General features: G+C 34.9%; 1 protein-coding gene across 13 annotated transcripts in view; it reads right to left on the bottom strand.

The window, feature by feature from the left end:
- NFIB (nuclear factor I B) overlaps window positions 1–27,063 on the bottom strand; it is a 300,754-nt gene that overhangs the window by 4,573 nt on the left and 269,118 nt on the right. For 4 of the 13 annotated variants that reach the window (XM_060762384.2, XM_060762388.2, XM_060762382.2 and 1 more), the window contains exons 9-11: window positions 18,062–18,227; window positions 15,100–15,182; window positions 5,665–5,753 (exon numbers count right to left, since the gene is read on the bottom strand). The exons of 1 other annotated variant lie outside the window; for it this stretch is intronic. In XM_060762384.2, the coding sequence (XP_060618367.1) occupies window positions 5,665–5,753; window positions 15,100–15,182; window positions 18,062–18,227 (338 nt within the window). Of the gene's footprint in view, window positions 1–5,664; window positions 5,768–15,099; window positions 15,183–18,061; window positions 18,228–27,063 lie in introns of those variants that run through there. 8 more of the 13 variants (XM_060762385.2, XM_060762383.2, XM_060762389.2 and 5 more) reach the window with 4 other exon arrangements.

Raw genomic sequence — 27,063 nt, 5'->3', positions numbered from 1 at the left:
ACTTGCTATTTCTCTCACTCCTACTTTCTGTAATGTTTTGTTGCAAACTGCAGGATAAACAATTATAGAAATAATAATTAATGATGTGCTGATCTTGACCAAGAAATGCACTGAAATTTTCAATGAAAAGGTTGTTCACATATAAGAAATACTATTTTAATAGACAAAAATAGAACGTAAAATAAAATTTAAGAGGTGATATTCTGAAAGGTAAATGGCACTCTTTTCAGCAGGGTGTTTTTTTCTTTTTGCTCCTCCTTCCATAAGAACAGTGCCAAAATCCTCTGACAGAGAACAAAAAATAATTTATATTATCTAGGTGAATAAGAGAATGCTTAGCTCAGAATGAGCAACTAGTTTACTGAGTATTGGGAACTTTTCTAATCCTCTTGAAACCTGAAGTACAACTCTCAAACAACTGAAAGAATTTTTATGCTATAATTTTGTCTGCAGATCCCCCAATTTTGGTTCCATTGCAGTTTTTGCCGCTGCTTCCATAAAGGTTAATGTAAAGCTCCAAACATAATCATGTGGAAAATGGACATTATTGATTCCTATGGTCCATTGTTTCCCCATTCTAAGTCCCTGAAGTTCAAGTTCAATCTGGAATTACATCATGTCTGGTTTCTCCTGGTTACCAGACGGCTTGAGACGTGACCACAGTTACAGAAAAAACAAACAGCCTTCTTCACGCTTCAGCTCCCCTATCGATTCAAACAAACTTTTTTCTCCCTCTCAAGTATGCTTCAAGTATGGAGCATGGTTAATTTAGAGATTAAGTTCCAAATTAGATTATCTAATGGCATCTTAATGGATTGCTGACCCATTTCCTGTGGGATGGCAGCATGCAAGTCTGGCTGGAATACAATTAATTTCTTAGGAAGTGTTCAGAAGTTGTTTGCTTAGATGGAAAGCAAAAACAATTCTCCGCACATTTTTCCCTGCAAGAGAATTGGGTGAAAACTGTAATGGAGACAGCGACAAATTCTTAAAAACCACAAATCTTTCCAACTTCCCCAATGATGTTTTCATGTCATTGTTCTTACTTTCACAAGTCTGTATTTTTATCTCAAACAAATATAAAGTAAATAAACAAAATTCTTCTAGTTACTATTTATTGTCCGAAGTGCATTATCCAAACCATAAAAACAACAAAATCAAGGAAGGTCAAAGAAACGCAGTTTTGATGTTACTTGATACTAATGTGGATCTTTAAGAGTTTCTATGCGTGTTCGACTCTAAAATTTACAGGGCTGCTCTGACATTAAGAAGCGGTTCTCCACCTTCCTTCCCCCACAAATCAAAACTTATTCCATTTTACTGCCTTATCAACATTATCATCGCAAGCCCTTGAATGGAGCTGGGGGCAAAGAATGCTACTCTTAAAAGTTGAGCATTTTGAACACCCCTATGGCTAAAGCTGAAAAGAAAATTCAGCACTTGGAGAATAAAGCACTCCTCAGGAGCTCTCAGAACAAACCAGCTGTTGTACTGTACTTCTGTATCAAGACAACTAAGCGAGAGCAGGAAATGCTAGTCTAATGATAGTAATGTTAAATTGGCAGTTAACCCTTCAAAATAGCATTGAAAATCATGGCTTTTTATAATATAAATTACAACACCTAACAATGAATGTCTTAACACATGTTATAATTTTTGAAAGACTTGGCAGAAAATCCTCCAAATTTCATAATAATGAGCCAAGGCTTTCACTGCTCAGCTTAGTTGGATGCTACACTAATAGCTCCATAGCTGCTTAAAAATCAAACTTCACAGGTGCTGGTCATTCTTGGAGCTTTGTGTTGAAGCTATTACCTGCATGGCTCCGATTATCTGAGCCTTACTGGACTTGTGGTTCAGTTTTGGTGTTTATTTTGATCTGTTGGGAACTTGGCTTGTCAGTCACAAAAACATTTGGCAATTTGTATTATTACAGCAATTCCTCTGACTTCTCCCAGATGGAGACATCTGTTCTTAAATGAAACCAGTTCTGTGCAATGCTCCAAAAGAAATGAAGATTGCCTTATCATGTGCATTTTGCTCTTCGCTGTATATATATGAAAGTCCTTTCTCTGCTTACACTGCTCAAACAAATGTCCTCTTGTCTTTGTGTCTATGGAGGCCCTCAGGGACACAAACATTGTGAACTTAGTATTGGAAGGAATCTGAAGGATTTCTGTTTGGGAGTCTGGCCTTTGAAAGCCCCAAGAGATGTCTGTCTGTGATCCAGAACTATACGAGTCTTAGTGGTAGCCAAATCATGCATCTCATGAACATTTCTAAAACTCTGGTTGATGAACTATCTCAAATAAGAGGCGGCAACTTCTGATCCCATAGTGAATAGATATACCAGGATTTGGCACACATTTTGAATATCTTGTGAAGAACAGTTCCAATCAGCTATGCATTCACTTTTTTTGAAAAGGAAAAAGGGCTACATTTTTAACATTGGACATGTATTCATTCTGAGTGGATATGAGCTTAACTTATTTTTCTTCCTTCCCATGCAAAATATACTTCTGAGGCAATTTGGACAGTATTTGCTATTCTTTAGCTGAGAGCACTTTACAAAGATTGCTTAGCTTCTCTGTTTTCAACTAGGAGCTCATGGGTTTCACCCCAGGATGGAATATGTTCTCAGTGGTGGCAGACATAGAATATATTTAATGGCATTTTCCACAAAATAATCATACAATTTCACATAAGTTCATAAGAATGCAGACCCTCCTCCATATTTCATCTGAAGTCATTTTGAGGAGACACATATGACTGCAAATTCATCTAGTTAATAAGTTCCATCTATAGACTCACAATCAGAATGGAATGATCCTTGTGCTGGCAGCCCCACTCCCCAGCCAAAAGGGAAAGAGAAAGGAAATCTGAAACCCTCGTCTAGTACAGAAAAGAACTTTGTGTTTTTATCTAGGGTCATACAATCAGTTCATGGCAGAAGTAAGATGTGAACCAAGGTCAATGACTCAGCCATATAGTGACAACAAAACGTAATGTGGACTTCTCTGATTCTTTACTGAAGTTTTCTTTGGGTTCTCTCAAGCCACTACTAAACAATCATGCCATCTCCGCTCCATAAAGGAAGACTCAACGGTCTACCAAGCAATAAGAGGCTTTGTCCCTGTAGCACAGGACAGCTGGATTCCATCCTGCATATTCTTCCGCACTGCCCACTTTACCAGGATTTGAGATTTAGCTTCCTACCACATGTTATAGATTCCTTGAAAAACCACAGCAACTCAGACAAAGTAATTATGTTTTTAAATTGTCAAGGTTTTAACTGCTGCCTTTCAGTGGCAAGATTCCTGAATGATGTCTGCAAACTGAATGTGTAGCAAATGTGAAGTTCCCTTTTCTATGATTTGTACTGTATTTTATACCTCTTTGCTATGTATATGCCAATAAATGCTGATTGGATTGGATTGGATTGGAAATACTAAGCACTCTTCTCAGATGCCGTAATCAAACACAGAAGAGCACAAGGAGACAGGAGAGGCTTTGTTTAAAGCAGTTCACACTTCCAAAGCTTATTTTCCATACATGGAGGAAATAATATGATAAATGGACAAGCCCAATCAATGGGTCACATGCCACCCAAAGTCTATATCCAAGACCCCAACAGCTCCCAGGCCATAATAAAAAAGATAAAATCAAAATGTCACCATTCTCTCTAACCAAGAATCTTCACAAACTTTCATAACATTCCTAATTCTAAAGAACAATTGTAATTATCATAATGACAACTCATGTAGATTTCATCCACACATCCGTTCAATTCTAATGATCGTTCCATATTTGGAGGAAGAAAAGGTATCAGTATCACTGTAAGAGGAAAATCTATCAATCTATCTATTGCTCTATCTGTCCATCCATTCATACACCACTATCTAAATGCAATATATGAAAGGAATTGTCTATTACAAAAAGGTATACTTGTAAAAGACTGAGTTCTGCTTTTCATTTAGATGAAACTTTACATTATTAACATATTGTATAAATTTCCTCTAGCATTTTTCCTCAATGGAGAGCAGGCATGCAGGAGGCTGCAACTGGGAGCAAAGGAAGAGTGGGTGGTGAGATTGTATCCATTCCTCCCCACTCTCTTTTTTTTCCTGTTCAGAACCACACTCTTCAAGCTACTTCTACCTATTATGTTTTCCTTCAAGGACAAAAAGCCATTTTGTGGAAATGTACATTTGTATTTCTTTCATATATGATTTTGACCAATTCTCACTCCTCTGTGAACAGTCCATAATGAGGTTCACCTCTCACATTCATGCTGAAAACTGCAACCTTCTAATGCTTTTGTTGAAAAAATCCTGGGGAAATTAGAAACAGCTATTTGTACATGTACAATTTGGCTCGTATAACTGAGAAATTATTTGAAGCAATCTTTGATTGTATTAAACCTATATAGCTCATGAATGACAGTTCTATATTATTTTTAATGGTGATTAAATGAAATTAGCTCATTTACAGAATAAATGCTGTTTGACTATACAGTCTCTCAATATCATCTGCTTGGTTAAGGGAATTTAAGTGAACTATATTGCTCCATTTGATGTTTCAATATGGAGAATGTCATTCATGCGTTTCTCCAAATAGACTTTACAGTTCTTAGTGACTACATGTGACTAATGAAATAACCAAATTATTATTTGCTATCAAGATATTATTTTATTGGCCCACACTAGATGTGTTGAAAAATCATGACATTGATAACATTTACAATTTTTGACTTCTGTTTCATGAGGCTTTCCAGTTATAAATATCACAAAAGCAGGTGTTAAAACGAGACTCTTTACTGATCAATAGATTATCAGTGCATGTCATCCAAAGTCTTGGACTGGATCCAGAGAAGCATTAGCAGAATCCCACTTGCCAACAGGCCTTTCTTACTCTTCTTCAACACCACCCACTCTCCATTCCCATCTTGAGGGACATAAATCCTTTTGGAGTATTGCTTCATGGGAGAAAGAAGCAAAGAAATGGGAAGTGAAACTTTCCAGATTCATTATCAACTCACATCCAAAGCAATATTGCTAGCAAAGTATTTTCCAACATAACATCATTAATAAGGTCTGTGTTTCAACTAAAATGGTTACACATTTTATCTCTATTTGTAACCATACCTATATCTATCTATATATGTAATAGTGTCTTCTTACCTGCAAAGAAAATACTTTATATGACAGGAAATACTCGTTAATTATGTTTTAAGATATATGCTTTTGTTCAATAAAAATATTATAAATTCAAACAATATATTCCCATCAAACTGTTTCTCTGAGTATTATCCATATATATTACTCCAAATGAGACACTTTAATTAACCTTTTTCTTTCCTTTCATCGCAATTCCACATTTTATATATATATATATATATATATATATATATATAGGCTCAAGATACCCCCTTTTTAGTGCTTTGTTTCTTTGTCAAAGTGCTACAACCTGTATATTTTACAGCAAACATTTGGCATCCAAGTCCTTAATGGAAAATTTTAGCTACAGCTCATCTAAAATGTGTGCTTCAAAAGCCATTACAGTTATTTCGTAGTTAGATTTAAACAAATATACTCCTGGAGGCCAACTAAAACAGAAAATGAAGAACCCAAGATAGTTTAGGTTTGGAAATAATTAAAATTTTACCTTTGCCAAGTAATTCCCAATGTATCCTCATTGGCACTGGGGTATAAATGCCTGCCGTTTTGATTCATGGTCCAGTCACAAATCCTCAGCTGTCAATTGAAACCTAGCAGTCAGATATGGATCGAGCAGTACTACAGTGTTTAGTATTTAAATGAATGCATGCAAACTAGCACTTAACATGGCACAAACCTTACATCCCCAAGGAGAAGTATAAAAAGAAAAACAATTTTAAAATAAAATCTGAACGTTTATTGTGCAAAACAAAATCCTAGTTTTTCTCACATCACAAAAAAACGCTACTTAACTTTAACTGTGCTTTTTCATTAATAAAAGCATAAAAGAGCAACTGGCATTTAGCAATTAATTATATTATAAACTGAGCTGGAAAAAAGAAATGTTAATGTTCAAAAGTGAATTCTTTAAAAAGAAAGAAAATAAAACCTCAAAATTATTCAATGTAGTAGAAAAAGAACAACAAAAAGAAATCATTATCTTGAAAGCATGCATTTGGTGATACACAGATGACATGCAATTTACAGTAAAGAGGATCCAAAATTACATAATGACCTTATCTTGCTGTTCAAGAAGGGTAGGGGAATTTGTAATAGAGGTTGATTAATTTAGTGTTACTGAATATGGCATCACTTAACATGCAGCGATAAAATAATCTAATCTACTTCTAGACTCAAAATAATAGCATTTAAAAGACTTAAAATGCAACGAGGAATGCATTACATGTAAGTTGAAACAAATTCTTCCCAGATCTCTAAATCATCAGGACTGCTCTTCACAAAATTATTCATGTAACTCTATATAGCCATTTGTCTAGCAGCTTTCCTAGAGTGCTAGCAGATTTCCTGCCAAGATACCATGATCATTTTTGTGTTTTGAGAAAATAAGCTTCATCTACCTTTGTGAAGGAAATGTAGGAAAAGTATGATTTTAATCTCTACACTATCATGCTAATACGTGACCATCATGTGTCTAACAGCACTCTGAATTAAGGAAGGCAATATGATGAGTAAGATTAATTGTGTATAAAAGCAATTTCCCCCCTCCCATGGAAAACTCTAAGTAGCTCTAAAAAATCCATATTAATAACTAAAACAATGCCTTTCACAGCAGCCCAGTTTATTACAGTCTTTTCCTGAAAAACATGTATGTCGAAGACAAGGCAATATCCCTGTCTTGACCCTGTTTGACTGCTACACTCTTATGCTTCCTGCTATTGAGTCTTCAGAAATGCAAACAGACCTTCCCTGACCGTTTTGTTATTTATTACCTGAGTAACTCTGTGAGCCCTTTTAAAAAACATATACAAAGTTAACTAGGAAAGGAATGTTCCAGCACGAAATAGTCCTCAAAGGCAGCTACAGTACAACAAATCATGTTCTGGAAAGTGTGGGTGAAACTAAACTTGACCTAAAAGAGATGTGGCTAGTGCACATGTACTAATCTAACACCCCCAACCCATTTTCACTTTTCAATAACTCTTGCCAGACTTAGAAGACTTTGAGTCCTTGAGTTTTAGTGAGCCTAAATGGTAACCTAGGCTATGGGTGGGCAAATTGGCAGACAGCTAAGGTATAGGCTGGCATTCTGTATAGCACACACTCTTCTTTGAACTGGGGCCTAGATCAACTTATATAGGTTTTGGTTTTCGCTATCTTCATTCATGAGATTAGATTTTTGAAATGTACTTTTTCTTCATTAGCTCTAAGATATACAAACTAGAGGCGGGAAATAAGATATACATTTAGAATTAAAGCATTCTCGGTCCTGAATATTAGGATGGAAATGGTACCACAGTTCTTGGAATTTTTAATTTTAAAAATCACCCACTATACTATACTTGCTTTATTTCAGCAATGAAAAGCTGCAGGATGATCCAGTCCATCCTCTATTTCAGGTGTCTTGTTCTTGCCTACAATCAATTTCCTCTTATCATAACACACAAGAGTGGATGCACTACAGCAACAAAGTGCAAAAACTACAACTGCGATATTTCTGGTAGAAATCTAGTGTTTTTACTTGCAGATCTTTTCTGAAAAAAATCTTCAAAGATTATCATATCCTGATATACTAGTTTTCATGTGTTCCAACATTCTATTCAATACTGTTGCAAGAGGCCATTTAATACTTTTAAAGATGGCAGCCTTTTACAGAACTTGCTGAAAATAATGCTCCTACTACTACTTTATTAAATTTTGATTTTCCTACCTATGTGTCCTGTAATTTGAATCAACTGGTATAAGTAGATTAAATTTTGAAAGATGTAAAGGAAAGCTTCCTCACTCTTGGAAGATGTCCTTAAGGCTATAAAGTGTAATACTTTTTGGAGATAAAGCATAGTGCATTCTTTAATGACCAACAATTGAAACCTGTTTTCTGATAAATATTTACAACAAATTACTGGCAGATAAAAGTTTCATGCTACCTTGTTTACTGGGCATTTGCAAGGGTGAACAGGGAGAGGATGAATAGGAAAATCACTGCTGCCTTACCCTCTTCTGCAGCTGAATTCAACTGAGTGTGTTTTAAATTCCATATACACTGCCATCTATATCACTCAACAGTCACTCATTCTGCACCCCAAAAATAATAATGGCAAATTACCTTATTCTTCCTATATCTAAACAAGCACAATTTTGATTGCATTTTGCTTACAAATTCCTATGTTATCCTCTGATTCACTCAGCAAACGCCATGAAACTCATAAAGGCAAATCCAGTAATTCACTATTTGTTAATCTAGTTTAGAGACTGATGGCCTAACTCAACCATAACAATGAAAAAAAATTATGAAAAGATTTCAATATTCGTATAGTCAAACAGATAATGATTATGACAAAGCCACAAAGAAGTATTGCAGAGTATTTGCAATTTTGTCTTTGATTTTTCCCAAAGTTCACATTAGGATTTATGGCATGGGAGAAAGTTCGGGTTTTTGTTTTTAACAGTGCTCACAATATTAGGCACACAATAGAAACATGTATAATGTAATGATGCTAATAGAGTTGTTAAGGTTAATCTTCCTTCCTTCAATAGTATTTAAGTAAATATACATATGGAAAAGACAGCAAGTGATATGAGACTTTGCTAGGGTTTTTGTTGATCGAGGGAAGCATAATAACATTTGCATATTCTCATTGTTTTGACTGAAACTTCCTTTAAATGTGTTTCCTTTCCAACAGGAGTATGTGAAAGGTGACCTCTTATCCATTTACTTGCCTCTCTCTAACTGTCATGTGACTAGGTTTTACGTCAAAGTGTCAATTATGATAAGAAACACAATACAGATAGCCTAAGCGTCGATAACCTGTTTCCGGAGTCTATTAAATTTGTTTGAGATCCTTGTATAATGTCCTTTCAGTTTTTTCCTAAAACAAAAACATTCACTATCCTGACAATTTTAAGACCATCAAATGTATATGTCATTAAAGATTAGTTACATCTTTAAGCAATATAAATTAATCAAGTAAAATAGTCATTGTTAAATAGATTCACTAATAAAACAATTTATTATTGGAATTGCTGTTGTGATAAATATGTGAGTTCTTAGTGTACAGGAATTAAATGTGATATGATTTAAGAACAGGTTCTAGTTTCAAAATATATCTCATATGAAAGAAAATGAAAATAAAAGCTCAATAAGTAGTAATATACCTATTTAGAAGTAAAGACTATTGATTGATTGATTTTATATCCCAACTTTCTTTCATCCTAGGACCCAAAGTAGCTAGTGGGTTCAATGGGACTTGTTCCTGAGAAAGTGGATATAGAGCTGCAGGTTAAATCTATAGGAAAGTAATGTTATCAATACCCATAACTACACCTTCAGAACTCATAATATTTATATCACAATGCCAAGTAATGTGAGGATATTAACAACTGCTTAATTACCGGACCAATGCCAGCACGTGGAAGAATAATAATTCCAATACAATGGGTACCTTCTTCTTTTGGATTCATGTTTTCTTTATATGTATTTTGTTTAGTAAAATCATATGATCTATTAAAATAATACTGAATATAAGTATTTAAGGAAAAAGAAAGCACCATGTATTTTATTTCAGTTTAACAATATATTAGAAAACATTTCAAAGCTCAGGTTATAAGATAAATAGTATGGTTGATTAGGGAAAATCAGGAATGTATGTAAATCCTGTTCCTTCATAAATGAATCAAGATCTGAAATATTTCAATCACATCAACCAAATGCATGGAACAAGGTTATCAATATGTCCAGTTTAAATGCAATTTTTTTTTTAAAAAAATAGAAATATGAGCTATTAAATCCATTACTGTAATAATAATAATAATAATAATAATAATAATAATAATAATAATCTTTCTTTATACCCTGCCACCACCTCCCCCAATGGGGACTCGGGGCGGCTTACATGAGGCCAAGCCCAAAGAGCAAATTACAATAGAATAAAAACCAAAACACAAGCAACAACACACTAAAATACATAAAACATATGAATACAATAAGCAATTTTTAAAACAACTTAAATTTTATCTTGTACATGCGGCCCGCTCATTGTCACGGTGATTATGGATATTGTATTTGTATATTGCTTATTGTATTCATATTACTGTACACTCCTTTTTCAACTCTCAGAAAGCCCCCAACTCCCAAAATTCTGCCTCTTGTGTATATTTTATTCTTTGGAAAGATAGATTCCAGGGTATATCCCTAGTTACATCAGTTGCCAACAAAACTGCCAGAACTTAATACTTGCCAGACAACTGAAACTGTACCTTTGAAGATCTTCCAGATATGATTTATAGAGAAAGATTGGTAATCCATACTTTGGTGAGAGATTAAAAACAAGTCTCAATATTCCCATGATGGAGTTTTTAGAAGATTCGGTGGAATCAGACTATCACTGTTGCAATAGTCTACTATTCACAGGCTCATGATATTGTACCAAACCGAAAAACAAAGAATTAATACTAAGATAATATTTTGATGATACCTAAAGAGGAACTCTCTTTAGTTAGTTTTACTCCACAAATTTGTGACAACAAATAGAGAACAATCACTGCATTATTAGCAATATGGAATTTGCCTTGACAGTTAATGAATCAAAGAAGTACTTCATACAAAGAAGTACTTTATACAATCAATAATGTATCAGGGGTTTGTGGCACTGAACACTGATTATCTTAGAACTTATCTTTTCAACTGACTGTTTAAAAACATTTTAAAAAGGAAGATTTATAACACTACTGTTGCTTCAGTGTGGAAATATTCAGCAAATCGGGGCAGTTAGGCTCAAAATGAATGGCCGTCATAGAAATGGGAATGCTTAGATTTATGATTCCTAATAATAACCTTGACTTTGTAACTATCGGAATATTAAGTTACATGTTTAATAACATGCTTTTCATGGCATCCTCACTTGTAAATTAAAATCTGTTGCTCATGTTGGTTCTTGTTGCATGCGATCTTTCAAAAATATATTTATAATGCTTCCATAAACGCAAACATTCCACCAAGCTTCAGTAATAAATTGTTTTATTGAAAATTCTACTAAACCGTTATTTTGTGGAGAGACTATTTATAAGAAGAATCACCAACTTTTTTAAAACAACTTAAATTTATGATCGTTATTACAATTTATATAGTCTATGTTATGGCTCTTTTAACAAAAAGGCACTCAAGAATAAATGTCAATACCTCTCATAACCAAAGAGAATAAATCTGTACAAAGCCCACTCTTGTGAAGTGGAGAATGTACCTGTGACAATATTTATTCCTATGGGGTCAAAGTATATTAAAAGGAATGGTGAATGTTTAAAACACCTCTGCAACTAAAACCATTGGTTTTCTAATTTAGAATTTCTCTCAGCTAATATAAAATGATTGATTGCCTTTATTTCATGTACTCCTTGATTTTTCTTTTCATTCATCATAGCCTACTTTAAACCAAATGCATTTAGGACCTGCCACAAGAAGAGTGGTCTCCTTTAAATTGTTATAAAGTAATGAAAAGACATAATAAATCAATCTTATTTCTGCCTTACGAAAGTATAACCTTTATTCTACCCAAGTAATTTAGTCAATTTCTATGATTTTCTCCCTAGACAATGAAATTGTCTGGCACAGACATTCTTCAAACATTTTTAGATATCAGATTGATAGATCAAAAAAGTTGTTGGAAATCTGGTATGCATTTAATATTATTTCTCCATGGTCCGCGGGGTGTATGATCTTCATTTTAACGTGTTTCACAAGTTTATTATTATACTATTGCTTCAATAGTACCATCTATGCCCCAATCATATAGCTATTATGAAATTGTAGACCTGGTCCTTTTATTCTTCAGTTATGTTTCCAGGAATGCTCTTCCTGAAAGCTCACTCCCAAGGTATGACAGTGATGCCTTTAACATTTGGTGCTCAGTGAAATAGTGTCACTAAACATGAATAGTTCATATAATCTGCAGGTATACTAGGCCTATACTTTTCCATATATACATTTCATGCTTTTTGATATGACTACTGCCACATCCTGAGGGAAGAAGATGTACATATACTAAATGTACATATAAATATACACGTAAATGTCTTGTATTCACTGCATTTTAATCTTTGTTCATTGTGTTGTTGTAGGTTTTTTCAGGCTATATAGCCATAGCCATATGGCCATGTTCTAGAGGCATTCTCTCCTGACGTTTCACCTGCATCCATGGCAAGCATCCTCAGAGGTTGTGAGGTCTGTTGGAACTAGGAAAATGGGTTTATATATCTGTGGAATGACCAGGGTGGGACAAAGAACTCTTGTCTGTTGGAGCTAGGTGTGAATGTTTCAACTGACCACCTTGATTAGCATTTGATGGCCTGGCAGTTGTTTGGTGTGGCTTGTTGGTGCCTGGGGCAATCTTTTGTTGAGAGGTGATTAGATGTCCTTGATTGTTTCCTCTTTGTTGTTTTGCTGTTGTAATTTTAAGAGATTTTTTAATACTGGTAGCCAGATTTTGTTCATTTTCATGGTTTTCTCCTTTCTGTTGAAATTGTCCACATGCTTGTGGATCTCAATGGCTTCTCTGTGCAGTCTGACATGGTGGTTGTTAGAGTGGTCCAGCATTTGTATTCTCAAATAATATTCTGTGTCCAGGTTGGTTCATCAGGTGCTCTGCTATGGATGACTTCTCTGGTTGAAGTAGTCTGCAGTGCCTTTCATGTTCCTTGATTCGTGTTTGGGCGCTGCGTTTGGTGGTCCCTATGTAGACTTGTCCACAGCTGCATGGTATACCGTAGACTCCTGCAGAAGTGAGACGATCCCTCTTGTCCTTTTGCTGAACATAGCATTTGTTGGATTTTCTTGGTGGGTCTGTAGATAGTTTGTATGTTGTGTTTCCTCATCAGCTTCCCTATGCGGTCAGTGTTCATTGTATTTCAGTATATGGATTTCATAGAAACACGTTTTAATATGTCTTTTACATAATATTTCATAATGATGTATTTTTAACTGTGTTATGCCTTGCCTTGAGGAGAGGCAAGTAAGAAATAATAATAATAATAATAATAATAATAATAATAATAATTGCATGTGCACATAAATAAAATATTGATTCCAATATGAAAAAATACAAAACGATCTCTCCTCATCATGAGGCTACAGCCACATTTGGATAGCCATGCAGAATACTTGAACAAGAATGAATTTCTATATGATGGTGATCCATTTCCATGTCTTGCATGACCCTGAAGTAACTTGCAATGTAAACAGCTTCACATATAAAATTCTGGTTTGTACAATAATTTTCCCCTTAAAAATGGAAGGCAAGACTATGAAAATCAGACCATTATGATTAAGATATTCCCCATGAAATGCCATATGTTAAAATTGTATGTGGATGGTGAAGAAAATAGTATCATGCAAAAAAAAATCACTATTTGTCTATGGTGCTTAAAATGTTTTCAACTTTAAACCATTATCCATAAGCAACCAAACCAAAGAACAAAAACAAACCCTAACTTCCCCAAACTACAACTCTAAAGTGATATGAAACTCTTCAGCTGTGCCTCCTTCTTTTCCTTTTGGGAGTATTTACCTCACAAGCTAGACAGTAATATATCTAACATATTGATTATTTGTCATAAAGAAAAAAATCAGCAAATATGTGTTACTGGTTTTGTAACACTTAAGTGTTCAATGATTGGTTGTTAATATCCCTATGCTAAGTGAAATTATTGCAGTAGTTTTTCTAAGTAATTATATTACACAGTTTTTAAAAGGTAGTTTCATAGTCACTTGACTTCAGATATCCCGCATAAGCAGTTTGCTGTTATTTTAGTTCAAAAACAATAACAGCTAGATAGCATAATTATATGTAAAAATACTGAGTGCATACTGTGTTTTATAAACATAACATCTATTTTAACATCTAATGTTCTATATTATTTTTTGAAATTTTCTGATCTTCTTACAGATTTTTCCAGTACAGTTTCACAGGTTGAAAAAATATTAAAACCCTTTCTCAACATACTACTACAACTATTTTTTAAAATAAATTACCATTGGTGTTTATTACTGAACTCTGTAAGGCAGGCAAATATTAACATTTTGGCCTTGGAAGTCAGGAGGATTTTTTCTTGCAGTACTCTCCAACTGTATCACCACATACACAGAATAGGCATAGGTGATAGGTGGTCATGTCAGCTTATGATTGTAAAACCACAGTGCTGCAAGTCATAGAAGCAGTCTTATGAATACTCATGAAGCATATTTTAATTCTGATAAATCAGAATTTGGTTTCTGTCTATACAATATGGGATTGGTGAATGTCTCTGTTATTGACTATGAATTAATTAGCAATGGCTAATCTCATCAGTCTATTTCTAGTTTGAAGAAATAATTTCTTTATTAATTAAATTTGCATCATGATGAAATACAAATTTTAAAACGTTCTTGAAATATAAATATATGTATAGCCTGGAATAAAAAGGATGTTTCCACTAGAGAAGAAATCAATCAATCACTTTAATTAATACATGATCCTATGTATTTCTACTAAAATCTTGTACAGTTCAGTAAGTCTAACTCCCAAGTTAGTAAATTTGTAAGATAGCACTTTACGCATGTTAATCTACAAAGATGGCCTTCTAAAACAGAACTCCTTTGTATATGTTTCTAAACTATTTTTACTTTCAAGAAACAACTAAAATACTGAATGGCTAAAGAATCCAATTTCGACTTACAGAGGCATTCATAACAAAGTATCGATTCTATTCTCCCAGTTCTCTCTGAACTAAACAATACAACTGAAAGTACATTCTCACTCTAAAGAAACATCACACAGCTATGTATGTAGCAGGGATAGACACTAGGATCCTGTTGTGGTCTAAGATGTCAATGGTAGCATGTATGAAGGAACTCATCACAAATACTTGTGTTAATACCTATGTGAAACTTGCCCACCTGTTGTTGGTGTAGGAAGGAAGGGTCTCTTGGACTTAGTCCCACATATCGATTGGCTTGGGATGTGCCTGAGGCTGTGTAGGCTGATTAAGGAAGAACAAAACATATTGATAAAGATAGAAACCTATCAATGGTCTAGCTTGCATAATTCAAGTATGAGAGATTTAGAATTATGATGCATTAATTTGCCTATGAGGTATTATTCTATAGCACCTATTGACTTCAATGGAATGTGCATGAAGATAGAATTGCCTTCAGAGAAGTAGCAAAATATCTAGAGGATGGTAGTCATTTTAGGGAAGTTCAACCTGATTCTCATCTGTCTAACAACACTGTAAATTAAACACAAAGAAGAGAAAAATTCAAGGCCTAGTGATTTGACGTAGTATTAAAATAAGGGCCACCATTTCTCAGCAGTAATCAGATACAAATTGAAAAAGTTGGACCTAAACAAGATAAACAGGGCATTTTTTTTCTTTTACATATGAGTTAGGGAGCAAGATTGTTTATAACAATAGAATAAGAATATAATTATCATAGGCGTATTATTTAAATGTTGTTTTTCTGCACATCAGAAAATTGTGGAACACTGCTGTAAGATCAAGGTGTCTAATCTGTAATATAGAAGCTCTTGAAATGTTTTCCCCATTGAATAATGTGTGCTTAATGAGATATGCAGCATTTCATCTGAAGGTTGTGTTTTGAATTGAGAATTGTCATTGTTCATGGTGGTCTGTGACATAGGAAGATGATCCTACCCTACATCCACATTACACAGATCAATTTATTGCAATATCAGCTTGACTGTCCACTATCTTGACTGATACAGCCAAGTTTTGAAAGAATGAATAAGTAATAGCGCAAAAGATGGAACTTGCTTTGTTTTTAAGGTAATATATTAATACCCTACAGGCATGGAATCTTACACACACTTACCTAGGAGTAAACTTCATTTAACTTAAGGGGATAAATAAAAAATAATCCCAGTTAGAAGAGATTTTTGAACTAAACAAGATTTGTTAGTTGTCACGAATCTCAGCAGACTCAATTTAGCCAATACTACCATTGGATGTAAGTCACTGATACTGGCTTCTGGGTAAATATGCATAAAAATTCTGCAGAGAATCTTCCATAATAACTGATTAGAACTTTTTATGTAAAATGAAGGGAACTGTAGAAATGTGTAGCTTTCTCATCACTATAGGAAATGTCATTTTACTTGTGATTTTTTTATTTTTGTAAAAAGATTCAGGTAAATCAAATTTGGTGTACAGTAATTAAATTGAAACTATACAATGATTAAAAAGGTTAGAACACAGAAACTATTCTTAATTATTACAATTAATATCTTTGAAGGCACTGATCTTTCCAGAAAATCAAATTAATTGGAACTAGATCTGAAAGCAAATATTTTAAACACATTATAGATCAACTGAATGCATAGGTGAAAATATCTCATTAAGCACAATGTTAATTTAAGAGGTTTTAAATCGCTTCAGAGAGAAATTATATAATATGTCATTAATTTGTAATTCTATTTTAAGACAAAGAATTGCCAATTTACTGCAAGTGGCACTTTGTGGATACGTAATGATCTAAATATTTAATATTAGAATGTATGCACAGAGATTCTTTATATACTTAGTTTTGTCCATTTAAAAAGAAAAAAAAATGTTAATATATTTACTGGGTAGACATTAAATCCCTTTTCAAAATCTTGCAAAGGGATCCATGAATAAAGTTCCAGTGTTAAGGATTCTTTAAATGCTATCTGAAATATTAATACTTGATTAATAGTTAGCTATTGTCATATTGCTTGAGAGGACCATACGTGAGATATGATGAAAGCCTTAGTGCTTTCCATTCTAAAGGACAGACTACTTAAGAGCTTTAAAAGCTTCTTTATTGCTTTTGAGAAACACCTCTTCTTTAGATATGGGAAACTAAAAGAGAAATGATTAAACATGCCACTGTTAACTGATTCATTACTAGAGCATGGTGTTTATTTTAGTAAGGGCATAGATAGCGCCCCACCAGCAGGAGAGACACAAGCACTCCAGAGTGAGGAATGTGAGGAAAGCTCCACAAGTGTAAATCCTGTGCTGTTGGTGGACCTGGTGTAGAGCATTCTCAGGACTGAGTTTGTTGATCATTGCAGTCCCAAGTTGGCATAAGTAGTTTCCCTGCAGTTTTTTAAAAATGAGATACTTTGAAGTAACTCACCCAACCACTGAACCTGGCCAGTCCAAGCTCATGGAAGCCTGGAAACAGCTATTCCCCTTTATCCTGCACTGTCTTAATAAACAGGAATGACATCCAAAGAGTGTTCATATATGTAGGATATTAAAGGATTTTTAAAATTTCAACTATTATTGCTCTGCATAGCAGCTACAAGTTGTGACAACTGATGTGTACATTTCTATATCCACAATTCCATTGAAGACTATAAGGTAAGACTATAACACTGAATGTAGGAACTGGTGATGCTTTATTTCACATATATTGTGCAATATCAACTGATTGAAGATCACAGGTATAACTCAGTAAATTTTGGGATGATACATGCTTTCTGCATGGAAGTTCACTTAGGAGCAATCAGCTCTCTCTCTTGCTCTCTCCCTCACTGCATTCCAGCTCAGGGGAATTTGAAAATGTTTCTCAGTGTTATTAGAATGTCCATGTTAAAAAGAAAGGATCAAGCTTTCTTTCTTTCTTGGTTGTTGATAACTCAAATTAATTTTCCTTTACCTCTTGAGATTGTGGTTTCCATGTCAAAAGGGTCATACATAACTTCAGTTATAATAAGTTAACTGAAGAATAAATGTTTTTATCAATAGATTTTACTATTAATGTTGAGCACTTGACTGGTCAGATAGCAGGAAAGGGAACTTTTACTGGCCTTAATTTGAAATTATGTTGGTCTTTTGATGGACACTTTTTTGTTTCCTAGAGAAATACTTACTGATTGGTGTAGGTGAAGATGCCTCACCTTCAGTGGATGTTGTGATGGGCTTAGTGTCTGTCATGGTGAGGGTCACAGGTCGCACCGCACTGTGATGGGGAGAGGGTGCCAAAACTGGAGTAAAATGGCCAGGCATTTTCCCTACTACTTGACCACTGCTGTTAGGCTACAAAACAAAACCAGAAGAACGCCTTGTGAAATATACACATTGTGCTCAAGAGAGCTATTCCTCTACCTTGGGGCTTATAGGACCCTGTAGCTGTTGGGTACCATTTCAATATGCAAATCTCTCTGCAGAGGATTTTTGAGCTACAATGTAAATGTGGGCGTTTTAGTGGTCTGTGGGTTTTTTTTTAACTTCATGAAGGTATTTTTTTCTAAGTTCCTATTTTCACATAAAGGATTATCTAATGAAATAAATAGTTCTGTTGGATGCCTTCTTTCTATTTTTTTTACAAAAGTACCAATAATACTACTATTTACTTATATAATTGCTGAGTAAGTCAAAGGGATTAAAAGAAATAGACAATAGGGACCCCTCGGAATCAGCCTAGGACATTTATAAGAATGCTTCTACAGCTGTACATTTGAAATAAGGTTATACAGAGTGCTTAATAATCTCATTAGTACTTTTTATTCTAATATGTACATATTAGAAATTGCTCTAAATTCTGCAACAGCACTAATCAAAGTAAAGATTAGCCATACCACCATTCAATACTGGTTAATTGAGAAGGGATAGTTTTATATATCCTCCCAAATGGGTTTGATTAGCAGTAAGGTAAAAGAAGGTGGAGGAATCAATATGTTAACGTTATATTGGTTGTTTCAGATATTTACTTAAAGGCTTATCCTTGATAAAGGCTAAAATTCTATATTTTACTACATTTTATTACTTATTGGTTAGTGTAAAACGATGAAAAACGATGAAGATCTTGTAAAGCTCAAGATCTGTGAATGAATATCACAAATAGATATGATGCATAAAGTAAACACAAGGAAACAACACAATCTTTAGACGGGCAGGAGTAACTGTAGAAAACGAACACATTTCTGCTGTTAACTATGGCATGTGTATGTCATAAAAACATATAGGACACACAAAATTAAGGTGTCTTCTTGGTTTTGGATACAAAACCTTGCTAGTGATACATGAACATTTTGCAATCTTTATAAGCCTCACAAAAATAAGAACAACACAAAATATTATCTGAGTTAAAAACATCCAGTATCACTTTCTTAATCAAACTTTGAAAAAGAAGTATGCAACCCAACAAGTCTTATTTTATTTCACAATTGCTCACTAGAAAAAACAATGCCTATGGTCCTGCATTGAACATATAGCTATGATGACAATTGCAACATCCTTCAGAGTTGTAAGAAATATGGAACTGTTTCCACTTTATTTCCTTCCATTGGATGAATCCAGATATCACATGATAGAATAATGTGGAATGATGAAAATAATCTATTTTATGAGTCAGCCAACTTTTGAACTTGCAAGCTATGGCATTACCGTATTGCTTAAAAAACCAAGTACTGCATACCAATTATTACACTATATTTATTATTAAATACAGTCGACTCAGTTAAACATAACTCAGACCCCATCCACACTATCTCTATATCCCAGGATCTGATCCCCAATTATCTGCTTATCCCAGATTATCTGGCAGTGGGGACTCATATAATCAAGTTTAAAGAAGATAATCTTGGATCAGATCCTGGGATATAGGGACAGTATGGAAAAGGCCTCAAACAACTCAAGTTGAAAATACTCCTTTATGGTCATATATATGTCTAGAAAGTTCAGTCAAAACTATCAACAGTCCAAAATCTGAGTCAATGTACATGGGTCATGTGACTATTGGTACTCAACTCTTAATTTTTCCATAACTCTTAACTCAGCAAAGAACCAGAACTCTTACCAAAAAAAAGTAAAAAAAAAGAACCAGGACTCCTATAAAAAAAGTTGGATGTTTGACTTGCAAACATCTGACGTACAAACAACTCATAATTAAGAACAGTGGGTGAGAGAACAGGAAGTGAGAGAAATCTACCTCTACAAAGGGAAAATCACTCCTGGAAGAGGTATCATGGGGAAAAGGTATCTGCACTCCACTGAAGCTTTATTGCCAATCCTTGCTTCCATCACAAGCCATTTGTTTCAAAATCCAATTCTCACAGGGACAGAAAGTGAGGTGAAATCTTCTGAACAAGGGCACTGACAGAAAAATGAACACCAAAGGGGTGTAAACCCTTCCCTATGCTACCCAGAAGTAAATACCGTAATGGAAATCAGGGCAGATATCTTTTATTATAGCTTCAACTAGATATATTAAAAGAAGCGAATTGATAAAATGCCACCCAGCAGATAGAATATTGAATTTCTACTTGGTTTACAATCTTCCCAAAAACACTGAGCTAGTGGCACTGGTTCTGTCATTCAGCAGCTGAATTCTTAATAAGCTAGAATTATGCACTAAACACAGGTTCCACCTATATTTGACTTCTGGGAACCATTCTTATCATGCATTTACAGGCCAAAAACCTAAACTATTTGTTGCCAGCTACCTACTTCTGCCTCTGGAGAAAGGGGGCTAGTCCAGTGCCTTCTTTGTTTTTCATCAAGCATCCATCGTGAGAGAAAGAGAAGTAAGGGAATGGGAGAAGGACTCCACATATGCAAGATCCCTATAAAAAGCAAACATCCCAGATCCGTCCATGCTTACCTTCCACCTCGTCAATGGGGAGGGGGGAGGCACCCTGGAAAGCATTGCAATGACAAGCATAGTACACCTTATTGGCTACCATATGTATCCAGCCCAGATTAAGAGGATAGAGGGCTAGGATTTTCTCCTCCTTTTCTGGCTGCTTTACAAAGGGACTGAAAAGATAACTGGGCAAGCATCTGAGACATCTACTTCTTACAGGGTCTTGTGCAAGTGGAGTAGTCATCCCCCCTTCTCTTTCTTCTCAGTGGGCATTAGACATTTGATTATCAAATCGCTCATTCAAATACAGGTATTACAAAATAAAACTAAAAAAAATTCTGATCACAAGCATTTCAGTTAGGGGAGATTCAGCATCCTAAGAAATCTTGGGATTTGTAGTGTGGTGGGGCATTAGAGCCCTCTGGCTGAGATTTTAAACACCTTCAACTGTAAATCTCAGGCAGTGATACTGGATCATAGCATTAGAATTAAACAGGTCCTGTTTCCCAACAGTGAGAGTGAACTTGAATAAAATAGCCAGGACTATCACCCTGTTTGCAGAAACAGAGATAGCTCTCCCAGGTGGGTTTCTCGGCATCAGTGACATGATCTGCTCCAGGCAATAGCACTGGAGTTGCCAAAGGCAGGAAAGGCAAGGCCATCAGCAGCTCTGATTGACTGGCAATTTCCAACAAAATGGGAAACTTCAGCAAACAAAACAAATGAAAAATCCACTATCTCTACAAATGTTTCTATGTCTACCATTTTGGCACAATGTGCCTGTGGCATACCTGCATAATGGACTGTGCAATAATAAACAGTTCTTAGATAAGAGAGTCCTGCTGTAGCATAGTGCAAAATATCCATAGTTCAAATCTCAGATCAGGTATTCAGACACCACAGTCCTTGTCTGTACCATGGAGATAATAGTGTTTTTCTTATCAAGGTAGTCATAAAGATGTGCAGTACCTTAATATAACAATACTTACCCACATATCTTGCCTAAACACTTACATAAGTAACATTCATCCTAAAACAAAACGCCTTTTTGGGCAAACGTGTCTGAATTTGCAGTATTTAGTGCTGTAGCTCTCCAGCATTCTCTATTATAATATAATATGGTAAACTACACTTCTGTTGTCCTGGGGCCTCTTCACACATCCTGTTTTTTCCCTTCGGTACAATGGTATTTTGAGTCTTCAGCCACAGAGCCTGATGGCTCCCATCACAACCCGGATAACTACAACCGCCATGGAAAAAACGGCAACAGTGGACAATGGCAGCCCCTCTTTCCATAGGGAAAAATGGGTAGAACCGCCAAAACAAAAAAGTTTCCCCCATGTGATGAGGCGGGGAAAGCCACAACAGAATAGAGTGTGACACAGCAATTCAGAGCAATTTTAGTAGCACATCTAACAAAGCCCCTGAAGATGGAGTTCCCAGGTCCATCTTCAATATTCTATTCCCACCTTTAAGTGGGGCTCTTTTTAACTATGAGATATATCGGAGTAATACAGCCCCTTCTCTTCTCCTTCTCAGTAAAACTTTATTTTGCACTATAACTCTGTGACTCATAACACAAAAACAATAAACCATTGACCACCTTAGCAAATCAAGCCCCAGTTTTTGAAAAAGAGCATTTGGAAGAGTTTTAATACAAATTTAGCAATTTACTACAAACAGCCCCCCCCCCCCCCCCCAGAAAAGAAATGTGTGAACACAGAGGTGACACCGCAAAACCTGGCAAAAACCAAGGAACTACTTCACAAGAATTCATGTTTCATTAGACCAATCTGGAAGAGCACTTTATCACCAAGATCATTTTGTACATTTCAGTTTTTATTACAGATTTGACTACAACTCTTAGAATTCTCTGATCATTCAGTTTCATGTAATTAGATCCATTTAATATTAGATTTAAAAAACTGCAGAGTTGTTTCCCTTGTAGAAATTACCACTAGCTCTGTGGTGTTGCTTAAAATATTCAAATGTATACAGTAACTTACTATAAGCACTGAAAGCACTAAAGCAATTAGATTAAAAATTGCTATGGAGAATGTAGTGGACCTTTGGTTGTCTTTATCTAAATTGGAGTGATATTAAAAGATGTTGAAGAGGAAAAGTTCATTTTAGGTAAATTGTATCAGGCTATCACTTCTTTGGGTGCAAGAGATTTAACACTTTCAGAAAAACCTAGTGAATGGGTATGGTTTGAGAAGGAAAAGGACTAACTGACATGGCATTCAGACAGATGCAATTTTGCAAATTGTGACAATCAATTTTATTTAGTCAAAAACATTTTTTATTTAAAGAAGAAATTGCCCCAACCCACAAGGTCTTATAGAATAGGCACCCTTGGTTGCTCAAACATCTTATGTCAGTTTTCCTTCTTTTTTGAAAGGAAAAAGTAAGTATTCACATCATTCCATACCTGCTTAACAAAGTACTGATTTTACTATGCACTGAAGTAATATGAAATACACTGATGCCAGTCTTTCAAAATCTAATCCCATAGTTATTCTAAGACAAAACCAGAGCTCATAAACAATTCACTCACCCTCCAATGTCATCACAATTCAAATGAACAAGCAAACATTTCTACATCCAAGCATTTGCAAACATACTAAAATTACATTGTTTGAATTATATTGCTCAGGTTTCAGCTGTTTCTTTTGTGAGCTCCCTTCAGTCCCATTTCTAGAGAAAGGAGGCATATAAATAAGATAAATAATAGTATCATTAAAATATAAATATGTTGGTCAGCAGATTGAGATTCATTAATGTTCTCCATAGACAAAAACAGTTACCTACTGGGTAAAAACCATTGGTTGTTGAGGTTTATTCATTCAGTCGCTTCCAGCTCTTCATGACCTCATGGACCAGCCCACGCCAGAGTTCCCTGTCGGCCGTGGCCACCCCCAGCTCCTTCAAAGTCAAACCAAGCCAAGCCAAACTATTGGGCAAGATCCAAAAATTCTGTGACATGAACAGAATGGTTCCTACTCAGAGATTACCTCTGTGAACTGAAGTCCTTCTATTCAAAGAATAGAACATTTGCTCTGAACATGAATTTGGTCGAATCCAATGTGTGTTTATAATAAAGACAGGTTTTATTTAACACGTTAAAACCTGTAACTTTAAAGATTTGTGTAGCCGGAAAAATGCCACAAAGTGCAGAATCTACTGATATCTAAAATATATTTCATTTTAAAAAGTTATTAACACAACATTCCTTTGACTGTAAATGCTTTTTCTCAAGGCACAATGGCAATTGAGAGTTGTCCTCTTACAATTTTATTGTATATGTTCCCAGGATTAAAAGTATATTCAATGCAATAAGAAAAAATATAATAGTCATAATCAGGTTGCAATTTTTTGTAAAAATCTTAATATAAGCATCATTACAAAATAAGTAAAGATAAACTCTAAAAACAGATTGTGTGAGCACAGCCACCACTAGCAAGATGCACAGCACTACAAGGTTGATTTTAATTTGCATATTTTCACATAGTATTACCTAATTGAGACATCACTTTAAAAAAACAATAAAACTCTTAGCTTTCCACACTGAATTAACATTAAGGACTTGTAATAGATGTCGCAATTAGACCTTATTATTCATGGAAATTTTACACAAATTAAAATCAGTTTCTATGCACCTTGTTACCAGCTGAGTCTCAGCAAAAACCAAACAAAAACCTGTATAAATTTTAATCCAGATACTGACAGCAATTTGTAATTTAAAATCTGACATTCAGTTTTTAATTGGGATTAATATTCTGGGGGCAAGGAGGAAGCCTCATGCTTATTTAGGCTATGGTGCAAATCATATTCATCAGGCAGTAAGTCTGATTTCCAAATTGACATGATCAAAATCAGATTGTTAAACCTATTTTGAAAGTAAGGAGCACACATTTCCTGCCAGAGGAAAAGATTCCATGACTAAACTATAATAAACACGGTGGCTTCCAGAAATGCCTCTGGAGGAAGCAAACTTGTTATTAAGTATATAAAATTAAAAGTATTTACAGATTCTATTGCCCTGGTGTATGACTCACATATTGCATGAAATAATTTCTTATCAAAACAGTGAAAGTCTGGCTCTTTAAATCATATGTAGGTTCCAGTAGCATTCTGGGAGATTACTGTTCATCTCAGGAAGAGTTCCATTTCGCACCCCACAAGCTCTTTTGTGTCTCCACCAAATAAAAATTTGTCAATATTATGAGGTAAAGTATCTACACTGCACCTCTTTAGGGTAGACTGTCGTTCTGTCTAATGGTAGGGCTGAGGTTGTTAATGACCACGTGGTGAATCCTACCTGAACAAGAAACTTGCTGTTTGTATATTGCTCACTTATCAAGTATCTATGGCACTGAATGTAGAATTGTCCCTTTAAAAAGCTTGGAAAGTGCTTTGATCTAGACTAGTGCTCTTCTAGGTTACACATATAAAGCATATTATAGGATTTGTGAGTGATTCATGACATGGTGTTTCGAGATGGTTTTAAACCATTGATTTTAAAAGTAGATATAATATTTTAGTGTTTGTGTATATTTTTAGTTATTTTATGTTCTGGCATGGAATGCTTGCCATGTATATGTTGTGCTCCGCCCTGAGTCCCCTTCGGCATGAGAAGGGTGGAATATAAATATTTTAAATAAATAAATAAATAAATAAATAAATATCTAGATTCAAAGTGTTATTTTAATCTTTAAAGCTATTGGCATTTCAAATGTCTTGGCCCTCCAGATGACTTAAACTTCATCTCTCAGTACTCACAGTCAGTATGAACAATAGTAAGGTTGTTGTATGCCTTCAAGACATTTTCAATTTCTGGTGACTCTAGGGCAGAGGTCCTTTTAAGCAGAGAGCCAGTTCACTGGCCCTCAGAATGATGAGGGGGGGGGGGCAGACTATAGTTTGAAAAAAATGAATTCCTACGCACACTGCACATATCTTATTTGTAGTGCAAAAAACCATGAAAAAACAATACAATGATGAACTATTTTACCCAACATAAACTTACAAGTATTTCAATGAGAAGTGTGAGCCTACTTTTGTCTGATGTGATAGTCAAGTCAATTAGGATTGTTGTCGTTGTTGTGTAAATTCAAGTCATTTCAGACTTAGGGTGACCCTAAATCTAAAGTTTAGGGCAGGAGCCAAGTAAATGACCGCGGAGGGCTGAATCCGGATCTCAAGCCTTAGTTTGGGGACCTCTGTTAGAGGGCAATCCTATCATGCAGCTTCTTGGCAAGATTTGTTTAGAGGGGGTTTGCCTTTGCCTTTCTGAGAATGTGTTATTTGCTTAAGGTTACCCAGTGTATCTCCTTAGTGAACCTTGTTTTATATTGTCTCCTATTAATTTAAACCTATTTAATTGTTATGTTTTTATTGCTGTTATTTTCTTCTACATGTCTATAATAACTGAAAAGCAATTCATAAACTGAAGTGATACAGTAAAGAGACTAGTAATCTATAGAAGGATGGAAAATATTAAATATATTTCAATGTGTTTTATTAGCAAAGAGAGAAAATCTGCTTGAAATTTCCCAGAACTACTACAAAATGAAGTATGGATATTGACATGAGCACCAAATAGAAGACAGCAAAAGTAGAAACCACACATTGTAATTAGACTTGAATTCCAAATATAAAGGAGATCACATATGAAGCTAGTGTATGCTATGTTGAAAATGCAATTGTACATGGATGCTTTACAAAACAATTATCTGCTAACAACAGTACTGATTACCATTTTGAAAACAAGTGATCTGTCACACATTTATGAACACCTGTTCTTGACTAAACTGAAATCTACATCTACATTTATTGTGCAATGCTCATAAACATATATGCAAATATATGCAAAATACTACAAAGCAGCACACAACTCAAGAAAATTGATCTAAATAGCTGGTTTATAAATAGGCCTATATGCATGTGTGTGTACATACAGTAGCCTATTTCTTGCTTCTCTCCTACAAAAAGAACCCACCCCATCCCTGTATTATGTCCACAATGATTGCCGTAAATGACTGTAACCTAAACACCAAATGAGAAAAATCTATCAGCCAGAGGCTTCAGTTGAGAAAATTACAAGTGCAACCAGTTTGTAGTATCAGTTATAGAAGACCCACAGAGAGATACACAAATATGAGTAAAGATATGAGGAATACTTCCAATGGGCTACATCTTTCGTACCCTTCTAAACTTAGAACCTGAGTAAGAGCTGTCCAAAATCAACTATGCTCTTGTCCATTCATCAGTCAAGCACAACATATT

This window comes from Anolis sagrei, chromosome 2 (assembly GCF_037176765.1).
Source record: "Anolis sagrei isolate rAnoSag1 chromosome 2, rAnoSag1.mat, whole genome shotgun sequence".
Taxonomy (NCBI): domain Eukaryota; kingdom Metazoa; phylum Chordata; class Lepidosauria; order Squamata; family Dactyloidae; genus Anolis; species Anolis sagrei.
The sequence above is the reverse complement of the archived record's forward strand: the minus strand, read 5'-3'. Positions and strand labels throughout refer to the sequence as shown.